This window comes from Lagopus leucura, unplaced genomic scaffold, assembly GCF_019238085.1.
Source record: "Lagopus leucura isolate 7727_CA_CO unplaced genomic scaffold, USGS_WTPT01 Super-Scaffold_100001, whole genome shotgun sequence".
Classification (NCBI taxonomy): domain Eukaryota; kingdom Metazoa; phylum Chordata; class Aves; order Galliformes; family Phasianidae; genus Lagopus; species Lagopus leucura.
The window spans coordinates 79,968,264-79,991,226 of NW_024962262.1; the positions used below are offsets into that span (position 1 = coordinate 79,968,264).

The window sequence follows — 22,963 nt, forward strand, 5'->3', positions numbered from 1 at the left end:
GGACATGTTACTGGAGTAAAGTTTGAAGCAAGCTGTTCTCTTCACTTGCATTTCACCCCTTTATGTCATATAAACAAGAACAGACCCAGAGTTTGCAGAGAATCACACCACCAGTGACCCATCCAAGCTGCCCTTGAAGCTAACGGTGGTTGGCCCCTGTGAATCTACTTCACGAGATGCCTCAGGGAGAGACTTGGAATTACTTTAGAGTCACATAAAATAACTGTGTACGTTTTCACAAGCTCATAGTTGAAGACAACATCAGCATTATCAACAACCATCTCCCTTACGTATGAAAAGAAAAGAGACAGCTGCTGCCAACATGCTTATTCCCAACTCCAACTGGGGCAGGATGTCCTGAGAACACACTCTGCTTTTGTGGAGACACTCATACTGGTTCATTCGTGTGGCAGCCAACAGGATGCACATGCGACACTGCATAGCTTTGCATCCCATTCAGACTAACTGGTTTCTAAGTAGGCTAAGAGAGCCTGGAGCCATCAATGTCATAAACTGAGGTGCCCACAGCATTCAAGCACCTTGAAACACACATGGCAGCCAGCGAACACCAGCTTTGATTCAAGGAGAGTTTGGGTACATGTGTTTATTTCATAGAATCTCAGAGCAGTTGAAGATGGAAGGCAGCTCTGGAGCTCCTCTAGTCCAGTTCCCTGCTCAGAGCACCATTAGCAATGCTACTGAAAGAAGCTGCCCTGCCTTTCCTTCATTCTTTGATCCTCGTTTCCACTTTTGCATTGCCTCCTTCCCCTTTTATCAGCACAAATGCTGATGCAGTTGTCTTGTGAACTGAAAGGATGAACACATTCAAGTTAAAACTAAACTACACAGCATGTAAGTAATTTTAAACTAAATCTCATCTCTGATGTGGCTCACAGCAGCTGCAGCAGTGCTTATGCTGACAAAAGATTAGAGGTAGCCCAAGGACAGGAACGAAGAGCCAGGAGCAAAAAGGGCAGGGCCAATTCAGTCTGTAGCATGCTGAATTCTGCCACTTAAAACACATGCTAGAGCTACAGTCTGGCTTTCTAATTTTTATGCAAATCATTGCAATGATATTAGTTCAGGCCTGGAAAGACTTGAAGGAATATGAAATTGCTTTGTGCTGGCATAGCTCATTTCTGAGCCTGCTGCAGCCACAGTGCCTGCTGTGCAAAGTTAGAATGGAAATCAGCCCTTGAACCACAGGAAAGTTCAGCTGGTAAAGGACCTGGCTCACCCTAAACCCCGGGCAGCACATCAGACAACATGGAGGCAGTCTGAACCCATGTAATCAACTTTGGTCTGAGATTGCAACACACAGTTTCCAAACTCAAGCCTATAGATGTCTGTGACTGGAACATTTGTTAACAGCGAAGAGGAGGCCAGGAAGTGTGAGAACAAATGAGCACAGTGCTGTTTTTCACACATCTGTAATTAGAGAAATGCTGCTGAAAGAATTATACTGAAGTGGTCTGAACAAAATAGAATACAGGTTGATCCAAAGATGTGTATTTGGTAAGACCTACAAATTAAGCAGTGATAGTGGGAAAGCACTGCAAGTTAGCTTCTCCATTTTGCAGTAAAGATGCAGTATAGTTGTGAGTGCAGGCAACATTTAGGCTTATCCATTGGCCAGGTCAGCTAGCTTGCACATGAAAACAGATTTCTGGATGTGGAAAGAGCAGAGCTGTCAAATAAGCAGTGGTTGAACTTTTGCATGAAAAGCAAGCCCTGGCAAGGTCTCATTTAACACCGTTGGCACAGAAGTTCAGGTGTTTTCTCCATGTAAGATATTCCTGTGTGTTAGAAGGGATGAACGGTTGAAAACTTCCACCACAGCCAATTAAAAATGTCTACTGACATCTACAATAATTCATAAACAGCCAGCTGGTCACAACAGTCTATCTAGGCATGATCTGCAAGCTTTTATTGTACCTTCTAAACATGAATGTGACAGCAGATGGCAAGTAAGACTCAACCTTCAACCTCCCTGCCCCATCAGACAGGCTTTCAAGCTTGTACCCAACTTACACCACGATAATAAATTAACTCTTGGCCATCTCACTGGGGCAGACTTCTGGACTGAACAGCTAGCATTCAGTACCTTTCAGAAGACTCCGCAATGGCCTGCAGAAAGCTGATTAAGAACAGCTGTGCTGTGGATGAGGCATGGAAAAGTAGTTCTGCAGTTACTGGCTTTCTTGAAGAAAACATAAATGCAACACATTTAACTTCAAAAACAGTTATTTTTCTGTACTAAAGATACAAGCATATTAAAGTTAATTTAAACAGGAATTTCAGGACAAAAATTAATTCTTTTCTCTTATTCCTCCAAGGACAAACTTCGGTGCATGACATTTTTTCCTATTTTCCCCAAGTTCTTTTCACAAAACTTTTTTTTTTTTTTTTTAATTGACATAATGCCTCATACAATAATTCCTACGTTTCCCTCCTCTACTAAAACACTAGCAATTAAGCACTTAAACATTGGCATTCACTGGGGAAGGAGGAGGAGGATGATACCTATTCATCTTAGACACTGTAGTACAAAACTTAAACTTCACTTACAAATAACTGTCTTATGGATCATCAAACAATTGTTGCTTCTCAATCAGGTAACTTTCATACTGATCCCAACAAATTTTACCCTGATTAATTACCTGCCGGATTTGCTCACACAAGTTTAGGCAGCATGGAGTCAAAAGAGAGGATGAGAAATGTAACATTTAGCACAAAAACAAGTGTTTCTAAAAGGCAAAGTATTTTTTCTGCAATTCTAACACTGAAATTAAATCAGATTTGGAATGACTTAAAAAAACATTGGCTACTCAAGACTGTGACTTCTAAAACTCTTCCCTTTTTCTTACGAGAGTATTCTTATTTCCTGACGTTTTATTTTTTACGTGCAGTAACAAAGAGAATCATATGGATATTTTGGTCAGAAGCATCTCAGAGATTATTGTAGAAGTAGGTACGCTCCTCTCAAAACCAGGACTAAAAATAATTTGATAAGAAGCACACCTTTTCAGTGCTATAACTGGCAGCTTCACCAATAAAGCATACAGTTACCTTCAGAGAAAAGCATAGATGGTATCACCGGATTAAGATTTAAATTAGTAACTGCATATAACTGATTAAAAATAAAAACAGCAACCAAAAAAGAAAAAAAGCCAACCACACAGCAGAGAAAGGTGTTGATGATCAAAGACAGGTTTAAACTTGTCTACCCTCGTTGTTAATTCCTCAGTGCTGCAGAATCCTTCAGCTTGCTCTGATTTACATCGACTGTGTCAGTTATCAGAGGACAGTTATTAAATCTGCCCAAACATCAGTGGGGTAGAGGCTCCCACCTTTTTCATCTCAGTCATAACTTTTTAAAAAAAGAAGAAAGTGAATTATTAAGTTCCCAACCACACTATCAGTCTACAGTGATCTTCTATGGCTAGGCAGATTCTTATTACGAAATCTATACTCAAAGTTTCACATCACAGAAGGAAAAAAAATACTGTAATTAGCTTTCTTTAAAGAAAGCACTCTTCTTTCCTCCAGTTTCCTGCAGGGAAAAGCTGAGAAGAAAAAGAATGAGACATTGTACAGACATGAATTACTACAACATCGGCATTAACAGATTATGCTGAAGCATGCCTTGACGTTCAAGTATATTTTATTAAGTATTATAAAATATATACAGTCTTAAAATACAGTGCATTTCAAACATAGATTCCAAGTCTTCGTTAGTATCACTACAGCATTGAATCGATGATGAACTTCCTATCGTATCAGCAGGACAGAAGGCTAGGGATAAACAAAACTACTCAAAGTTTAAAATCTTTTTCATTGCCCCACCACTTAAGGCTGTTATTTCTGCTACCTGGATTGATTTTGTGAACTCGACAAGTTTCTGAATTGACATGGAAGTGGGGCAGAGCGAAGTGATTGTGCGTGCTTTTCAAAACAGAACCACCACGAAAAATGTCTGTAAACTTGGCATTAAAAGTATTCTTTAACATATTTGGTACTTACAAAACTGAATACAGCCTATTTTACAGTCTTGGATCTAAAGTGAGAAAAAGTACAAAACAAAAAATAAAAAACCCAGCACTTCATTTTGAACTTCGGTTTCACCATACTTGAAATTCATGCAAAAAATGATGAGTGTTTCTTCATGTTTATACCACTGTTATGTCACCAATCTTGTGTGCGATGTCAGACTATAAGAAAAAAAGAATATCATTAATCTAAATTAAAAATGGGCCAGGCAATTTAACATACAGCAATTAAATGCGTGATTCAGATAATGATCCAAATGATGGCCTTTCAGGTAAGAATTTATACCACTGTTCTACATAAAACAAGTGCAGTGGAGTAGCAAGCTAAGTGTTTATTAGCTAACTTGAAAAAAAATGACTGAGTTTGCCAAGAACACACTTCAAGTCCACTCAAGTCAAGTGTCAGCAACAACTAATAGGATCACTCTTCACCTAGCTAATAATGCAATTTTAATTCATCACAAATTTTCCAGCATTTTTAACTAAGTTATTTGAAAATTCTCATGAATTTCCCAGCACTACAGTCATTTTGTAAAGTTTCTGGATAAGACTGCTGGGATGACTGTTTCTTCAGTTTCATCCCAGTAACTTGAACCGTCAAAGAATCACACACTTCTATTTACTGCTAAACACTCAAAAAAAAATTTTTTTTTCCAAAGTATCCAGTGACGCATCCGTACTCAATAAAAAATACTTAACAGTAAACAATATTCATTTTCAAGACATGATACACAAACCAGCTCTTCAACGTGTATACATCTGCTGCATTTACTAGAAAGATCTCATTTTCTTACTCCACCATTTCAACCTAGTAAGACTTTTTGTATTGCCACCCCAGTCCTCGCAGATGTTTAAAACATGCCTCAACTCCACCACTGTTCCTCTGTCAAATTTGTATTTATAAAGCTGACTCAAGCTATCTCTGTAACATCTTGTGCTCTTCCTCACAAACTGTCACATTTCAATTTCAATTACACTTTGAGTAAAACCTTCCAGGTGCATGCAATAATAAAAATGGATACCTTCAAAAACCATGCTTGGAGGTATCATTCAAAGCAGTGCTCTACCATCTTATTCTGGTTGCAGTGTTCTACCCTCTTATTCTGATTACTGTTTCTAAATTGTTTTCAATTTTTTTTAAATGAGTAACTACATGCAACAATGTGAGAAAGTAAATTTTCAGCATCATTTATCTACCATGCTCTCCATTTGGGAAGATACTGGCAATGTTACTTTTTTTCTCCTGGAACTTATATCCCACTCCAACTTCATGCATCTGTCTGTCCTCAACTCTTGTACTGAGGGAACAAGAACACTGCCATCAGCCTGAAGTTGTATTTGATAGAATTAAATGATACTCTTAAGAGACATATTAATTGGAATTGTACACTGAATCAACAAGTACCCTTTACTGTCTGTATTTCTGTCCTTGCTATACAGCTAACACACATCCCTATTTCTGACCTTTGCCATCAACAGCTCTCAAAGAAGTAACTAATAATTAGTATTTCATTAGTAATAATTAATAATTAGAGGTAGTTAATAAACACATGCCTTCTAAAAAAAATAAGCTGCTCCCCTCGCAACTCATCCTATCCCACTCTCCTGGAAAACCCTGAAAAAACAGCTCTCACATGTTTTATAAAGCTTGGTAGCTATTCTCAAGGATAAAATGGGCATGCAAGTTGGGGCTTACATAATGATGGCTCTCCATCAAGTCTGTCCTGCTCACTCCCTTCCACAAATGAGTCTAAAGACAATTAACATGCCTGCATGTGAAAACAGAAGTCTGTTATGTGGCACACACAGACCAGCTTAGACAGAATGATAGTTTTTGATCGCCCGTTTGTTCAGAAGAAGTTGAAGGTAAAAATCAAATGCTTAGGAGAGCTGGAAGGGCAACATCAAACAAATACAACCTAATCCACTTTCCCTTCTGTACTGCCCTGATACTTTCAGTCTTCATTTTCTTCTCCTCCTCATCTAAGTAAATCTTTATTTAAAAAAGAAAAAAAGAAAAATGCAGACTGGCAAATGAAGCTTTGCATGCAGCTAGGACTTATTCATGTAGCTGTGATAAAGCAACAACAGGAAAGAAAATCTCAGTCTGCCAGTTTAAGTATGTATGGCTAGTTTTTTTTTTTTTTTTTTTTTTAAAAAAAAAAAGCAAGCAACGTGATGAGCAAATCTAGTTCTAAAGTCTCTAGCAGTCCACAGAATTATCTCCATTCTCTGGGTGCCCTGTGCAGCTGGATCTAGTAGCTGGCAACCCTGTTCCTGGCAGGCAGGTTGGAACTAGATAATCTTTAAGATCCTTTCCAACCCAAGCCATTCAGTGATTCTGAGATGTGAAAACTGATAAAAATAAGATGTTCCCAGTGTTCAAAAAATGAGAAAAACAAATTACGTGGCAAAGTAATGACATAGCCAGGACTTCAACTCTAATCCTCTACTTCCGTGCCTTGGAACTATTTTGTTATTGTCACTGCTGCAGGTGAGTGCACGTCTGTTGGCCACATCACACATTAAAGATGTCCTATAGCTCCTTGCATGTTCAGCAATTTCCCCTCAGGAACAAACCATAAAGCCAGCAGCAAGTTAGCTTGCTAATATGGCTGTCACAGACACAGAATGTTGTCAGAATAAAATTCACATGTGTAATGTAATGACCCAATTTTCGTTGTCAGTTAATAGCCCTCTCAGAGTGCTGATTAAAATCCTAGCTTGCTCAGGTATAACCAAGGGCAAGAAAATTATGCTAATTGGGGGAAAACAGGGCTGCTCAGCACAAAGGCTCTAACACTGCTTTCAGCTCTTTCATCTAGGAATAAAGTATTTTTGAAGGTTGTCTGAAGTTCAGCCCTGCCTACCCAAATCATCCAGTATTAAAAAAAATATATCATATTGGTATATCTTATTTAAATAATACCACTGAACTTCAAACAGCAACAATTTCAATTTTAAGAAGATGTAATAATACTTAACTTCAATACCTTCCAATTAGGCAAGCCTACCATGATCAGAACTGTATTTATTTTATTTATTTATTTATTTTACAAAAACCACACTTTTCGTTGTCTTGCCTCTTAAAACAATTCAACTGCTGTAATTAAAGAGGTCTGAAAAACTTTTTTTCCCCTGAAAGGCCTGCAAATGAAGAAGCAATGCTGTTGACCTTAACTTCAGCCTTAGCAAAACAGGTATTTCAAGGATCATCACTAAGCTCTGGTCCACAGTAGTCCATCAGGCTTCAGCAATTTTTTTTTTTTTTTTTTTTTTTTTAAGTATAAGGAATGTAGCAAATTTGTACTTACAGCTTAGCAATAGGCTTTGTAAAGGTAACAGAAGTAGTATTTTGCATCAAAACTGTTAATATCTGTCAAATCCTATACTCATATCTCAGCTGCGCATTTTCTTTAATGACACTCGTACAGTTTACAGCTTTTTGTCAGATCTTATACAGAGAAATAAAGTTTCTTAATTGATGCAGATTGCAACAGTCACTTTCTTAATCTATATTCCTGAACAAACAATTAGAAAAATAACTGTTTAAGAAATTTACTGTGTTCTCTTTTGACAGAACACAGCATTCCTTAGCCATCAGTACAACTGTGCAGTGCCTTTTAGCACCAGCAAAAGGATTAAAGGCAGCTAACAGGTCAGCCACCAGAGGGCAATCGGTATTCTCAAACAGAAAATGGATTACTTTGGTCCAAAGTGCTCATATTTAGCCATATATATACATATATATATATTTTATTTACTTATTTATTTATTTTTGTAAGTCAGCTGGAGCAGGCATGGGAGAACAGAGCATTTTTCAAGTTTTGCACTTCAAACATGTTGAGTTTTCTGTCTTACACAGGAATAACAAGGTAATTAAATTCAAATAAGTTCCATAAAGAAGTGACCTTCACCAAAACTCAAGTCTGAAGCAAGAGAAAGGCAATGCAATTCTTAAGCAATTTCACATTAGATTATAGAATACAGGGACAAAATTAGGGCAACCCCAAACAGTCCACTTGAAGCTGTTGGCACACAAGAAAAATCCCAGAGTACTCAAAGGCCACAAGAAACAGGTTAGACTACATTAAGTAACTGCAAGCTTAATTTTGTATTTCACAGCTCCTCCAAGCTTACATGAATTGTTTCTACTCTTGGAAGTATTGGAAGTGACATAAAAGGACATTCTATTTATTGGGCTAAACAGTACAGTGCTGGCAGCAAAAACATAAGCTTTTTGACAAGTTCTACAAAACACCAGCTGTGCCCCAGAGTTGCCATCTCATTCAGAAGTTGCAAGCCATTCAGGAATTTTTATGCATTACCTCCAGCTACCTTTACTTCTGGTTTAAGGGTAGCAGTTTCTCTCCTACTTGAGCTTTTCTAGAGGTAAGTAGAAATCTGTAGTAAAACTTTTTTTTTTTTTTTTTTAATCTTAATCTCCTATGCATAAGAATGGCACAGATCAAGTGTTTTGACTTCAGCAAGTAGTTTCTTATAAACACTGTCCATTCACACGACTAGCAAGATGCTGCAAGTTGCTACTGACAGCTGCAGAGACCTTGAACACTGAGAAAGGATGCTCTGCTGCACACCTCTGTGCAATTGAAGTATTATCAAGGAATATGAAATAAGGAGATCAAAAAGTACTCCTGGAAAGAAGTCTGTTACCCCTCAGCTACTTAGCTCAACTTCCACCCTGCCTGCCTGCCGCTTATAGAACCAAAGCTTCCAGCTCTGAGAAATGGGACAACTGTCATTGCATCACACAGTTTTCTGAGCTTCCCAGTGGACATACTGCCTCAAGAGGTTTTTCCCTGAAGAAAAAATTAGATTACTGAAAGTAAAATGATGTGCTTTCAGATGTTAACATCTATTCTAATATTGCTGTTTTAAAATTGTTACATAATCAAATTACATAACCAACTTACTCTACTTGTTTGCAACGCTATCCCTTCCCTCCCATCTCCTACTCCCCCTAACACCATATCAAGATCTTTGGTACGAGCTAAAAAACTGCATTTTTTTCTAAATAATATGGCAGAAGTATCCTTCATCCAGTCAATACAATTGAAAACAAGCAAAAAAAAAAAAAAAAGTTCAAGGACTATACTGATCCACAAAACAAAAAGAACCACCACCCAAAATACAGCTATCAGCTCTGCTACCTAATTATTAATTTTCTTACTCAAAATTCCCTGGCCAACAAGGACAACTAGACAACTGAGAATTTAAGTATTCTAAGCAGCAGTACGTGAAGGTGGCACTGACTTATAGCGATATAAACTCATTACAGAATCCCTGTTTACAAAACTTCCCCTTCCCCAGAACTGAGTACTTGGGAATAGTCATTCATCAACTGAATTATGAATTTAAAAGATCTTGAAATCTGGAAAGATAGACAGTATTCTAGACAAGCTTCTCCCATTCATTCAATTCACTTTTGCTCCTTAATTAGCTATTTTCTTTAGAAGCAGTTCTGTTCTTTTGATTTTATGGATAAGAATTGTCATAGACAAAAAAGCAAGACTAAAGTAGCTTGCATTAACTGTTTTCTAAAGTGATCTAGTAATTTCTTACCTACCAGTGTAATTACAGAGCCCCTCCACCTGCAAAGAAGTTTGAAATAGTAAACTCACAGTAAGTCCAAGCTTCGTGAAGAAACAAGACAGACCTTATAAAAAACATAACCCAAAGCATTGCCTGATTACATACGTAAAGACCACAAAATTTTTATGAAACTACCTAATAAGTGTCCTCTCTTCTTTTACAAGACTATCAAGGAAGGGCTAACTGTTTTACTAGAATTCCCACATCCAGCTGCTCCTCTGATTCACAATTATCTGTTTCTAAGTAAAATCACTGGAGCAGCTGAAGCACTGAAGTTTGAGAGAAAACTGCCAACCTGTGAAAGAACCGAAGCCTTGAAGTTAACAAGTTAAAAAGGTAGAGAAAGTTCTACAAAGAGCAACAACATAAATCTTCATTTTTATCAGGTTTTCTTTTGTATTTAAGCAAATACCATAATTTGAAATACATAAAAAAAAAAGGGCTTCTACTCTTAGTAATACTCTTACTATTTAACAACTTCTGTTTGCATACACATTAAATAGATATAAGACATACACTAAGAAATGACAAGCACCTGGCACAGCACAGGTATGCATTATCGTATGAAGATATGCATACATTAAATCTAAGTAATTTAGGCCTCCAGTGGTAAACGCAGAACATGATAATAACACAAACATTGCTCTTGCTAGGCTTTCTTTCCTGAGACTAAATGGAAGTGCCCAAGATGACACTAGAGAACTTGCATAAGTTAAATGATAAATTATCAGTTGGTTTGCAAGGTTAAGAGGTAGAGAATATTCCAGGCCAACTTCAGTTGAATTTTTTTTTATTTTTTTTTTTTTTAAATAAAATTTGGTTGACAGCATAAAAACAAGCATTTTATTCAAACATTTTTAGTGTAAACATTCTTGTTTGAATTTTATAAGAATTTATTACATTCAGGAATACTTAGTTCTAGCTAAAATAACAGAGGACAAAAATTAAGATCCTTCCCACTTTATTGTTTCAGAATTTGTTTAAACTGACCACTGCATTAGTGTACCTACAGTAAGAATTCTCATATAAACTGTAGGTTTTAAAATACTTATAAACAGTTTCATTTTCCTTTATTTTGAAATTAATGGGGGGGAAAAGAAGCAATAAATGATTACTGCCAGTGTGGTATACACAGCCATATTTATTAGTTCACTTCTAATTACAGAAAGAAAGCTGAAGGCATACATAACTGCTGCTTTAGAATAAAGACAGACTACTGTTTTCTCCAACAGTTTTATTTCAAAAAGTACACAAGTCTGTCATGGAACTACAGCATTTTAAAATTTTGAGTTTGTTTTTACAGATTCACTCACAGTACTTGCATTGTATAATACCATTCCCTAAAAATGTGAATATAAAACCTCATATACTGAAATTCATATCAATATTCAAGTTCATGCTCTGTGCACGAGAAGTATAAAGCAATGTTGCAACATGTTGTATTCCGGGAAATGTTATTGCTCCAATTTCATTTGAGCTGTGTTGCACACCAGAGGACCAACACCCAAAGGGCCCTAGAAAGCACCTATCAAGTGTATAAAACAAGGTTCAAGTGATACAAATAGTATTGTGTCTTTAGACTACCACAGCGATCTAAAGTGATCTGGAATATACACAGTTAAGAGCAAAACCAAAAGGCTATCCTGGAAAACAGTAATATACAATATTCATTATTACAGAGACAGCTTGCAATTAACAAGTCTTAGTTTGTACTATTAAGCAGGAAGCATACATCTAATACAAACGTGACTATTAGAGTAGAGAAAGATGTATGCACTGTACATTTGCTCCAAAAGTCATCTTTTACCCTTCCAACAAGGCATTTCTGTGCACTACATAGTTAAAAAAAAAAAAGTATTCTTTTTTAGGTAAGGAAGATTCACATGATTATCTTTAAATATCCATTTTAGAAGTTTATGAAAAGGCTCGTAGTGTATGGACAAATGTTACATAACCTCTACAGTACTACAAGTCTAACACTATTCACACCATGCTAAAATTCAATGGTTTCTTCTACACTGTCATCCTTAACAAGCAAGTTCACAGTCATGGCATTATCTAGTAATTTCTTGAGCTCATTCAGACTATTTACATAATGATATCAAGCCTCCCTCCTCTATTTCTCTATTTTTTTTTTTCCTCTTTTTAAATAACATGAGACAGTAAAAATGCCACCTTCTAACTGGTATATCAGCTGCCGTTACCTCCCACAGAAGTTCTGTTAGCAGGTTTATCTGTATCATCGGACACCTCGTGATTTCTCAGTTCGTGTCCTACACAGCTAAAAATTGCTGCTAAACTACAGTAACTGCTTTTGAGAATTATAATGCAGTGTTGAATTGTAATTATGAATCCACTGACTGAAGAAATCATTTATAATAGTGCTATTACGTTGCTGTAGTGTTTTATTCATTCAAAAAGGCATGATGAGAGCAACTTGAGGGAAAGCTTACCCCAAGTCAGAGGTTCTTTATTTCAGATACGGACTATGTCAGATTCCATTCTTTTTATTTTCCATGCCAGTACATAAATAGACAGACACTGCCAAGGCTACTAAGCCCAACAGCTAGGCTCTTAGGGCATATCATGCTGTCCTTTCATTCTGTCAATTTGTTGTTTTGTGCAATCTGACAGAGCATTAAAGTATGTGTAAACTCCAATCTGTATGTTTGAGTGAGATAACTACTCTTGAGTGTCCCAGGGCTTACCTGATGGAAAGCACGGATTCACAGGGCAAAAAAAAAAAAAAAAAAAAAAAAAAAAGAAAAGAAAAAGAAAAGAAAAGAAAAAAGCCACACCTAATCTCACATATGTCCATAGATGGCTAAGAACTAAGTTCCGTAGGTTTGCTGCCTGCAAAGGTCTTAGGTCTCTAGCTATTTCTCAGTCTGTGACTCAGGTCTAGTTCTAGTACTCAGCTTTTATTTATGATCCAAATAACCACACCCTTTCATTTAGGAAAGGCCTTAGTTTCAAGATAAACAATCAGATTATGATTAAAATATCCTAAAGTCTCTTCTATCATAGTAATTGGATGCAAGAAGATGTCTCCTCATTTATTGTTCTTCACAAGCATGTGTTTGGCACAGTTTCTAAACCTATTATTCACCACACAAGTGAGAGTCAATCATCCATCTAATTAGTACAACTGAACAGTTTTCAGGAATATAAACACTTACATTGTAATTATCAATTGAAGGAGTAACTCACATTTTGAAATACAGAACAATACAGAGAGCCACTGAAATCACATCCAAAAAACAGGCAAGAAGAGGTATAAATAGTACATAAGAATCAAGAAATCAGATCACAGTGTCATGTTTTAAAAATTGTACCATCATCTAAGCACCTGTCCAAACAGTAAATTTAGGCACCAGAAATTTCATAAAAACTGAAGATACAATCAGGCAAAGTTTATTGAAAAGGCACACATGAAAGATAAAAAGTCCGATCTCTAACAGTATAAGTTTACAATCTAAAAAAGTTCCAAATGTGTAAAATTGTTAAGTCTAGAACACTTAGTAGCCATTCAAGTATCTAAATTCAGTATGAAGGGTATGTTTTCTACATTAACAGAGCCAACCAAAAATTGTGCATCTAACTACACAAAAGACAATTATTTAATAGAAAGTCAAATAACTTATCACAGATCTAATTAACCAGCTACAAGAAATCAGAACACGAAGCCTAGAAATTTGAGGAATTCTTATCTCACACTGCTGCTACATACAAACACTCCTAATACCTTTCAACGGGCTCTTCAAATATTTTCTTCATCAACCTCTGTGCCACATACTATATTCATTTAGAGTTTTCCAAACTAACGGGCAATTCAACATCTTTACCTAGAATAAGCTGAAGGGATTCCTCCCTACACTCCCAAGCACAAGATGAGAAAGAGGTTAGTAAATAGGAAGTAAAAATAAAAAAACCAAAGATTCAAACAGCATTTAACTTTAAATCTAGCTGTTACAGATATACAATATCACTCATCAGAAACTATCAATTACCTTTAAGTAGGTGTGCAATTAAGATCAGGAATTATTCTATTTCTCCTGTAATGTTTTAAGTTTGCAAAAATGCGATGGCTTTTGTTTTTGTTTTTTTTTTTTAAATTAACTCTTCAAACATCACATTCCTATCAACAACACTGGGTAACTATGTTCTCTTAGACTCTGGTTGTATGAAGCTCTTGCTGATGAGAATTCTAAACATCTATTAAGAATATTTAGGGTTACTGAACAGACAAGAAGTGAGGAAGTGAATTCCTTGCAAATTCACACTAAGATGCATCATTCTCTTTAGACTACCTATTGCTTACCTGAACCTGGAAAAGATTTTTCTGAAGTGATGTTAGAGCAAGAGCAACTATCAAATACCAGTTACTTAATAGCTTTAATAAAGCCCCATGAAACTTCTAGGTACTTGGTTTAGGAAAAGAACACTGCCTTAGAATCTAAGGCAGACTTTGGAAAACGTGAGATACAGCAGATAAGACCTGCAGAGGTGCATGTTCACTCTGACAATGTAACAGTTGAGCTATAGATTTGAGAACTCAGATACCACTAGTAACAAACTGATAAAACTTGTTTACATAGGATAAATTAGTTATCTGACACTGCTAGAACTAATTATTGCAGTAAAATTCTGATTGCAAGGAGCTTGCAAAATCTCCTTTCACATTTCTACTCTCTGTGACTTTAAACTCAGAAGAGATTCATTAAATTAACTAAACCAACCAAATGACTGGCAGTCCCTGAGATACTAACTCAGGAAACACTCCAGACAAACATTACCAATTTAAAGAACTGCATAAATCCTCTGAGTTTGAGCAGAATTCAAATTCATCCTCAGTATTTCAGCCCCACTGAAAGTTCAGACAGTGGCCAAATTAAAATAGTCCTGTTACTCCAAGATTGAGAATAAAGCTTCAAGAACTGAGGAACTTCACAGTCTACATATGAAACAGTTTTGTTACTTCTCAGTTGTGTTGCTCTTTCAGATTCTGAAAATTGCACATCAGCTAATAGTGTCTCTTCAGTAAGCCACCAGAAATTCAAACCTGATATTTTAGGAACTTTCACACTTTCAATAGTTCAGCTGTTACACACTAATAAGTTTAAAATTAAAAATGAGAATTGGTGGCTTTTCAAACTAACACGTTCATTTTCTTCAAGGAAAATTGCATGCCATTGTTTAAATGAGGGTTGGAATACTGTAGTTCTCTCTAATACTTACAACAAACACTTTAAAAAAAAAAAAAACAGGTCTTAAATTAATATTTCATACTATGGACCCATCTTTGCTTTGTGCTGGAATCATCACAGGAACAGCTCCCATTCTACTTAAATTAGGTGCAGCTACCTTTGAAGATGCAATGGTTTGGTTTTGACCAGAAGCACGTTCAAAGTCTTCACTTGGAACCTGGCTATATGGAGTTTTGGAGTATCCTTCCATATTTGAGGGAGACATTGAACCCAGAGAAGAACGATTGCTGCCAATGTAGCTGCGCGCTGTTGAACTGCGACTTTTTGGAGGCAGAACATCTTCTCTGAAAGAAAAGAGAGAACAGTTGCACAACAAGAGTTCAGTCACTATTACTACTATGCAGCAGCTTACATAATAACATTTCCATTTGTTTCTTTTCATTCTGACTCAGCAGACAAAAATGTTGTTTGTTAAAAAAAAAACAAAAGAAAGTTCTCATTTTCTTTAAGCTCTTTACTGAAAGTAGGTAGACTTGACTACCTACACCATATTCAAAACAAGTTCTCAGATATATTGTTAGTGTTTTAATAAATTTACCAGATTGAAACAGAAATCCCAACTACTAGTTATCTCCCTTGCAGAAAGACGCTTAGAAGTTAATTTTCAAGCAGTACCTCAAGGTAGGCATGTCATTACCTGATTTCATGATGTACTTCTTTCTCATATTTCTTCTCTCTATGCTTCTTACAGCAACAGAAGACAAGAAAAGCCAATAAGGCAAGACCCAACAGAGTTCCCAGAATAGCTCCAGCAATTACACCAGCTGTATTTATAGCTAGAATAGATAAATTACAATAGCATTTAAACATCAAACTTAATCTATCAGTTGAAATAGAGGTAAATTTCAATTCTATGATTTAGAATGACAGGAGAACTGTATCTTTCTACACAAAGAAAAAAAAAAAAATTTGGCAAAGTACAAAATTAAAGCAGCATCCCTCAGCTGCAAAACAGTGTTTGTTGCTTTTAAACTTTTAAAGAGAAACAAGATTATTCAAATACATAAAATGCTATGTGACTACTACATAGTGAACACTTACGAGGGGTGACATTCAGCTCAACAGAACATTCATCTGTGCCAACTCGGTTTGAAGCAACACAACTGTATGTACCAGAATAGTCCTTAGAGGCATTTTTCAAAAGAAGTTCCCCTGTATTTTTATCTACAAAGAATAAAAAGCAATGGTTTACCATTTACTGAAGCTTAATTTCCAATTCAGTGCAATAGATTAATCAAGCACATACATGAAATCCTAACTAAAAATGCCACATTGAAAACAATAAAACCACAAGTTTACTACACCACAGAATTAAAAGTAAAAGGCTATTTGCAAAAGCCTTTTACTTTAGTGGAAATTTATGCCACAGAAATTGACTATAGTACTAAAGCCTTCAAATTGCTCTGTCAATGGAAAAAAAAAAAAGGATGCTTAAAACGGCAAGTTCTCTCACCCTAACCTTGTGTTTTGTTTCAACACGAAAGGCTTATCCAGTGGGTGACAATCTAACTCTAGATAGGCTGACAGAGTGAAAACAGAAAAAGCTTCTTCCTAAGGCTTTTAAAGCAACTGGTAACTACCTTTGAGATTTTACTATATGAACTTCAAATGGCTTAAACGCTTAGACCGCTCATAGATTTGCCATCAGCACTTAAACCCAAAGCTGACAAGGGATTACATCACAGTAAGAAAGAATCTCACAAAGACCTAGCTCTTTCAGCTGAAGTTAAGCAGCATCTAGGTTCTTGACAGCACATTCAGTGCTCAGGATCCTACAATCTCAAACCCGAAGCAACAGTAGCTTTATGATGTTACACACCTTTTTCGTACACTTCCTCATTCTTGTTCAGCACTAAAACTGTCAAGTTTATTTATGAGACAAACTTGCAATGTGGATGAAGAGAGAACAATAGAAACTTAAGGTCCTGAGTGATACACAGAGACACTAGTAACTAACTGCTTGTTGTCAAAACAAGAAATAAGATATATCAAATAGCACTACCACAAGGCAAGCTCAAGAAGAACAGCACAAGGTTTTTCAGATGCATAATCACATAAAATATTCCAGAATAACTTTCAAAGTCAGAACTCACAGACTACCAATGAACTGAACTGACAAAATGAGTAAAATCAATTTTTCTAATAAACTTCAGCAATTAAGTTTTCACAAGAAAAAAGTCCAATATTGCCACAATACTCAGTTTACCACCCAACATTTTTCAGAAAATTCTTTCCTGGATGTTAGCACATAAGAAGAGAGACAACCTTCTCTCTTCCTTTATTCATGACAATTTTTCTTCTACAGATATGTATTCTCTCCCCTTCCTAACTAAGCAGTTCATTAACTTGATCAGGAATTGAAGCTCTCACTTCAATCCCTACTAAAATTCAAGTTTCATTTCTGGTTTCGAAAACACAGTTCAAACCACTGGTCTAGATTCTATTCTGACTCTTTACCCCATCCACATGAACAGAAAAGCAGCCAAGAATCAGCAAGCTAGAGCAGTCAAAACATATATATGCAGAGATGAGCATGATCACGCAAGCCTAATGGTAAAGATCTCTCTCAACTTGGAGTAGCTTGTTTAAATGTCAGTTTTATTATCCACTGAAAGGATAGAAGTGACTTCTCTATACTGCTCTATATTAAAAGCATGCATAAAGCTGCTAACAAGTCAAAATATGTCAAAAATATGAATACAATCTTTATTATTTATTATTCTGAAATACTTAAAGCTTGACAATACTTAGCACGGAAGTTGCAGGAAGTCCTTGTGTGCCAGTTACTACTCTTCTCCAGTCATAATACAAAAGTGGGGTTCCTTCTTGTGATGCACACTTCAATGTAATGTCCTTTCCAATCTCCTGTGATCCTTCAATGGAGCATTTAGTGCTTGCTGGCTTTACTGATAAACAAAGTATTACTGAATTAATAAGTCACAATCACAATAGTAATGTTTTAGTTCATCAGCACATTTTACTATAGAAATTTTGTACAAAAAAGCCCTTGTAAGAATGAAAAAAATTCTATGAAATACAAATCAAATGCAAAATTTTTTTAAACGCTCATCAACTCCATGATTTCCTTTGCCTGCCCCTGTCCTGAAGACTTAATAATGGATGCACTATTGTAGATTCAGTATGACTTTGCCCTACATACGTTTTCATTGTATATATCAAATGAAGGATAGCATAAACACAAATATGCCATTGAAAATTCAAGAAAGAAAAAAAAAAAAGTGCTTACCAAGTACATTCAGCTGTATTTTTTGGCTTTCAACTCCAGGAGCCTTCTTCACTTTGCACTGGTATGTGCCAGTATCTGCCGACTTTAAATTCAAGATATCCACTGAACCATCACCAGATTTGGGATCAGAACTAGTAAATTGCAACCGCCCACTCAGAGCAGGATAATAATGATTATAAATCCTATCTCCAGAATACAGAATTATCTGTAAAAGAAAAAATACAGGAATTCAGGAATCTACTTCACATATAAGCATTTGAAGAAAAAAAAAGAAAAAAAAAACCCACAAGCATCTTCAGATTTTTAGCAACTTCTCTTTACTGCTTAAATTAATCCCAGGGCATGATGTACCTTTTTTTTTCTAAATAACACCACACAAAATGCTCTAAGAAATACTCCAATGCAATACCTGCTCAGGTGACAGGATGTCAACACTGTCTTCTGTCTTAAAAAAAAAAAAACTATTTATCTAATCTTCATTCTGTAAAATCTCTGCTAAAGAAGTTCTCAGACTTCAGAATAAATGAAATAGTTAATATCTAACAAAGACATAGTACATTTAAGACCAAATTCTCATGAATGACTACCCTCAATCAGGGTAAATAATGTAGGTGTACAAGAGCAAAGTCTTCTGTTCTCTGAATCATTTTTAATTTTAGAGTTGTTTACAGTTAGTAGAGGATTAAGTACAAAATACTGCAACGTTCTTACTGTTTCAAAACTTCCACCTTGGTGCTTCAAAGTAGTTAAAGACCACACGCATGCCATCTTGAAGAGGTGAAAGTCCAAAGAGTCACTACTGAAGTTCACACGATGAACTAGTTTAGTAACTCAATCAGAGCTGCCAAAAATTAAAGCTTTTACTTACTGTTTCTTCTTTCTTCTGAATATCTGCTGGTATCAAGACCCACTCAATATCTAGTGTGCCTACATCCTCGTCTGAGAGTACAAAAGTACACGGCAATGTAACTCTCTCTCCTTGAGCTTTTTCAAATGCTGACTCAGCCGAAGTTATAGATAGGCTTCTTGTAAGACCTATTAAAAAAAAAAAATTATTTTTGTTTTAAAAGCATTTCACATGCAGTTTCCACAGTAAGTGTTCTATTGCACATTAATATATCTTTCTAGAAAAATAACGCCTAAAACCAATCTCTGTATGTCTATAATGTGTAGATTATTCAAATAGCTCTCTCAGCTGCTTATCTAAAATCATCTGCTCATTAAGAAAAAAATCAGAATTACATAATTCCTTTTTCAAATCTGTCATACACTTTTCTTGTATGGCAATTATATCACTGAAAAAATCACATCAAACTTTTATCACTACCCGAGAAATCCTGTGAAGTTATTAAACACAATACAAAGTTTGTTACTGCTAGTTTGGAATCATATCCAACTGGCAGTTGCATCTTTCAGCTTTTGCATAATTCAAGTCCCATACAAAGCTAAATACATGAAAAGGCTGCTGCTGAAAATTTTGACATTACAGTTATTGAAAAAGGAAAATACAGAAAATGTCTAATGACATTCTGAATGAATAAAGAAAACTGTTGGTAAAACGAGGGAATTAAACAGTGAAAAAGTCAACCAGGACTGACAAAATTATTGTGAATTTGGGACTGCTTTATCTGGAAGGAATGGACAAAATAATCTCTTCAAAAAATCTCTACAGCTCTTAAGAATGCTGGCATGCTAAGCTATTTTCTACTTGGTTTATTTATTTTTCCCATTTAGTCAATATTAGAATTGACAGGTAGAAGAAGCAAGCATCTTAGCTGAAGGAGATGTCAGAGCCAGCTGGGTTTGAATCAAGCACTAGCACTAGGAGGTAGTGGCAGGTCAAACTAGCTGGAAATTCCCTTTTGTAAAGCAGACACCCACCTGCTGCCAAATAAGCGGGCAAAGATGGTTTAGACAGATTCAGTGTTAAGAGACTGCCAAAGTTCCTCTGATCCTTCAACTATTACAGTATTATTGCTACTACTGTTTGTTATTCTTTTTTTTTTGTTTTGTTTAAATCATTACTACTACCTACTCTTACTGGCATCCGATCTGTGCTTACTAAAGACAACCTGATACAAGAGTGACTACAAAACTGAGGGCAAAGAAAAAGGAACTGGGAGTGCAGGCACTGTGAGTTAACAGCTGGCTGCAGGATTGGTAGTCTTGAAAAGCTTCTACTACTACATAAGCATAAAGACTCACAAAGGAAAGCAAGGACAGTGGTTTAGTCACAGGTGATGTAAGACTAAAGAACTCACTGTTGACTCTGCTTGCAGCAGAAAAGTAGATGACTGAGGTCACCAGTAAATGCATTAAAGATCTATGCAAAGCTAATGCACATAAATGATCAAATGATACTGTCACCACACTGCCCTCATCTTCTTCAGTTTCCGCTCCAATCAGAAATACTCAACTTCTGCTCAACCCCTAGTACACTCCTCAAAACATGAGCGGATCACCTGTGGCATCTTAGTGCTACTATGACTCTATCAGACAGAGAAAATCTGTGTTCTTCTGAATATTCTTTCTGAATATTTAGGCATAACATCAAATACCCCTCAAGTGAAACAAAGCTTAGGGAGCTACATTAGCATTATATTTTTAATCTAGGAAAAACTGAATGCTTGATACAAATGAATGGAAATTATTTTAGTATCGCTTGTAAACAAGTCTTCAATATAGAAAACACAATAAATGGAGAATGCATTCTACATTCCAGCAGAAGTAACAGAAGGTAAATTTTCATCAAATTTTGTCTTTATTTAGTCTATATATATTTTTTTTTAATGAAGAAATTGAAGAGCTCAGGATACACTGAAATTCTGGATTTCTGGCTTACACAGAGCGAAGTGTAAATTTAAGCTTGATGTAAACATTTCCGGCAATTGGATAGTACTGCTATGGTAGTGTTATGTAACCCAGAGAACACAATCCCTCCCTAAATAGGTAACATGAGAGAGAATCAATCAGCAGGAACAGCAAGTATGGCAACTGGAAAACAGAGGGGACAGGCACAACAGAGGTAGACTGCTGGACTAGCACTGCCCCCAGGCTCAAACTGCGTGCTGAAGCAGCAAGCACCACGGAGCACAACTGCAAAGACAGACAGCTTCTAAATGAATTAAGAAATGAGTTTGTGTTTTGATGAATTAAGAAATGAGTTCATGTGTTTTGCTGCTGCTCTTAAAATCATATTTGATCCATACACGACCTGCATTTGCAAAGTACTTCAACTTTACTAACAAACTCTCCAAAAAACAGATTGTTTGCCAACACTTGCTTGTAAGCAGATGCTTGTAGGTGCATTGAAGTTTCTTCATAAAATGAGGTTTTAAGAAGGAAATACCAGAGACAATCAGAAATGTACATTAGTGTTTTCTGAAGTGCAAGCTATAAAATTCACTTAAGAGACTCTTCTTTCAAGCACAGGTTACAGATGTTTGCCTGCGCATCTGTGACCTAATGCCTTCTTGACAGACTTCAGTCTCAAAAAAATGGCTCACCATTTCACTTCCAAATATGCCTCTCAACCACAGCGAGTCTATTACTTTTTAATGGTACAGCAGTACTGCTTCTGTATCTGTAGTGGATAAGCATCTAAAGAGCAAGTTTTAGTATGCAGTAATTTCAGAGTTCTGCAGGTAATTCAGATTTTGATGACAATATAGCACTGGTAAAAGCCAATTGCAAAGCAGAGAAAGTACTATACTAGCTTAATAAGTTTCAAACAGTTAATGTTTAATACATTATACAAGCCAATGTTTGACACTTATCATACAATGCTACAAAAGATTTCATAAGTAAAGCACAGTTCACAGTAAGTAGTAAAACCAAAAAACACCAACACACCACTTCCAGCAAAAATCTGAAACGCTTCTACATCAAACACTTCCAAAGCTACTGACATGAACAAACCACATACCGCTCTACTTAAATGGCCCAATCTACAAATAGATCAGCAAAGATAAAAACCTGCCTGCCTTTACTAGCCTAGGTAGGACACATTAATCCCTGAACACAACATTCAGATGTTCACACCTGCATTTCCTATCCATCAGTATAGTACTTTCTGCAAGTATACCAGAGCCACACCATCTCTACTGTGCAGAAAACATCCCAAGTTTGTGGAGCCATAGAAATTAAAGATCCATGAATAAGGGCACTAGCCTAAAAAAAGATGAGATATAACTCTCAGTTCTCATCCCAGACACACCTCCTTCTTCTAAGCCCATTTTGTTCAAGACAACATTTCACAAAAATAAACCCATAAAGCATTTTCCAAACAAGAGCTTGAAATTTATACAGACAGTGTTAGTAAAGACAAGAATTTAAACCTCTCTTTCACATTTCATGTAATCTGCCTTACCAACAGCAGGATAAAGTTGAACAATCAAATAGTCAGAGAACTGGTAACTAGGACAGAGAACTAGGTAAACTTTCAGAACACTTTTTGCACAAACCAGTGCAGTTTATCAGCGTCAAGGAAGGTTTTGCCATAAGCTACAAAGAGAAAGCTGATGAATGAACAGAGCATTTACAGCAAAAACAGGGAAAAAATCCACATCAGAATGGTTCTGGTAAAGTTGTATCACCTGGACAATCAACTACAGTGCTGGGTCTCCAAACAGGGTTTGGTTTTTTCTTCCCCAAACTTCACGTTGTCTGAACAATCATGGTGGGGAACATCACTGATTTGAGGCACATTCACTGAGTAGTCTCCCAGTTGTGCCCAGCCTCAAAGTAACTGAGGTGGAATCGCTTCCTCAAATCATGTAATTTAAGTT

At 36.2% G+C, this 22,963-nt stretch overlaps 1 protein-coding gene across 2 annotated transcripts in view; it reads right to left on the reverse strand.

The window, feature by feature from the left end:
• Positions 1-3,642: 3,642 nt before the first annotated feature.
• The window catches only part of CXADR (CXADR Ig-like cell adhesion molecule), a 29,349-nt gene continuing 10,028 nt past the window's right edge, over positions 3,643-22,963 (reverse strand). The window contains exons 2-8 of one of the 2 annotated variants that reach the window (XM_042867460.1): positions 19,045-19,211; positions 18,177-18,381; positions 17,677-17,835; positions 15,971-16,093; positions 15,567-15,705; positions 15,027-15,213; positions 3,643-4,211 (exon numbers count right to left, since the gene is read on the reverse strand). In XM_042867460.1, the coding sequence (XP_042723394.1) occupies positions 4,170-4,211; positions 15,027-15,213; positions 15,567-15,705; positions 15,971-16,093; positions 17,677-17,835; positions 18,177-18,381; positions 19,045-19,211 (1,022 nt within the window). In that variant the 3' untranslated portion in view covers positions 3,643-4,169. Of the gene's footprint in view, positions 4,212-10,881; positions 15,214-15,566; positions 15,706-15,970; positions 16,094-17,676; positions 17,836-18,176; positions 18,382-19,044; positions 19,212-22,963 lie in introns of those variants that run through there. The other variant, XM_042867459.1, reaches the window with a different exon arrangement.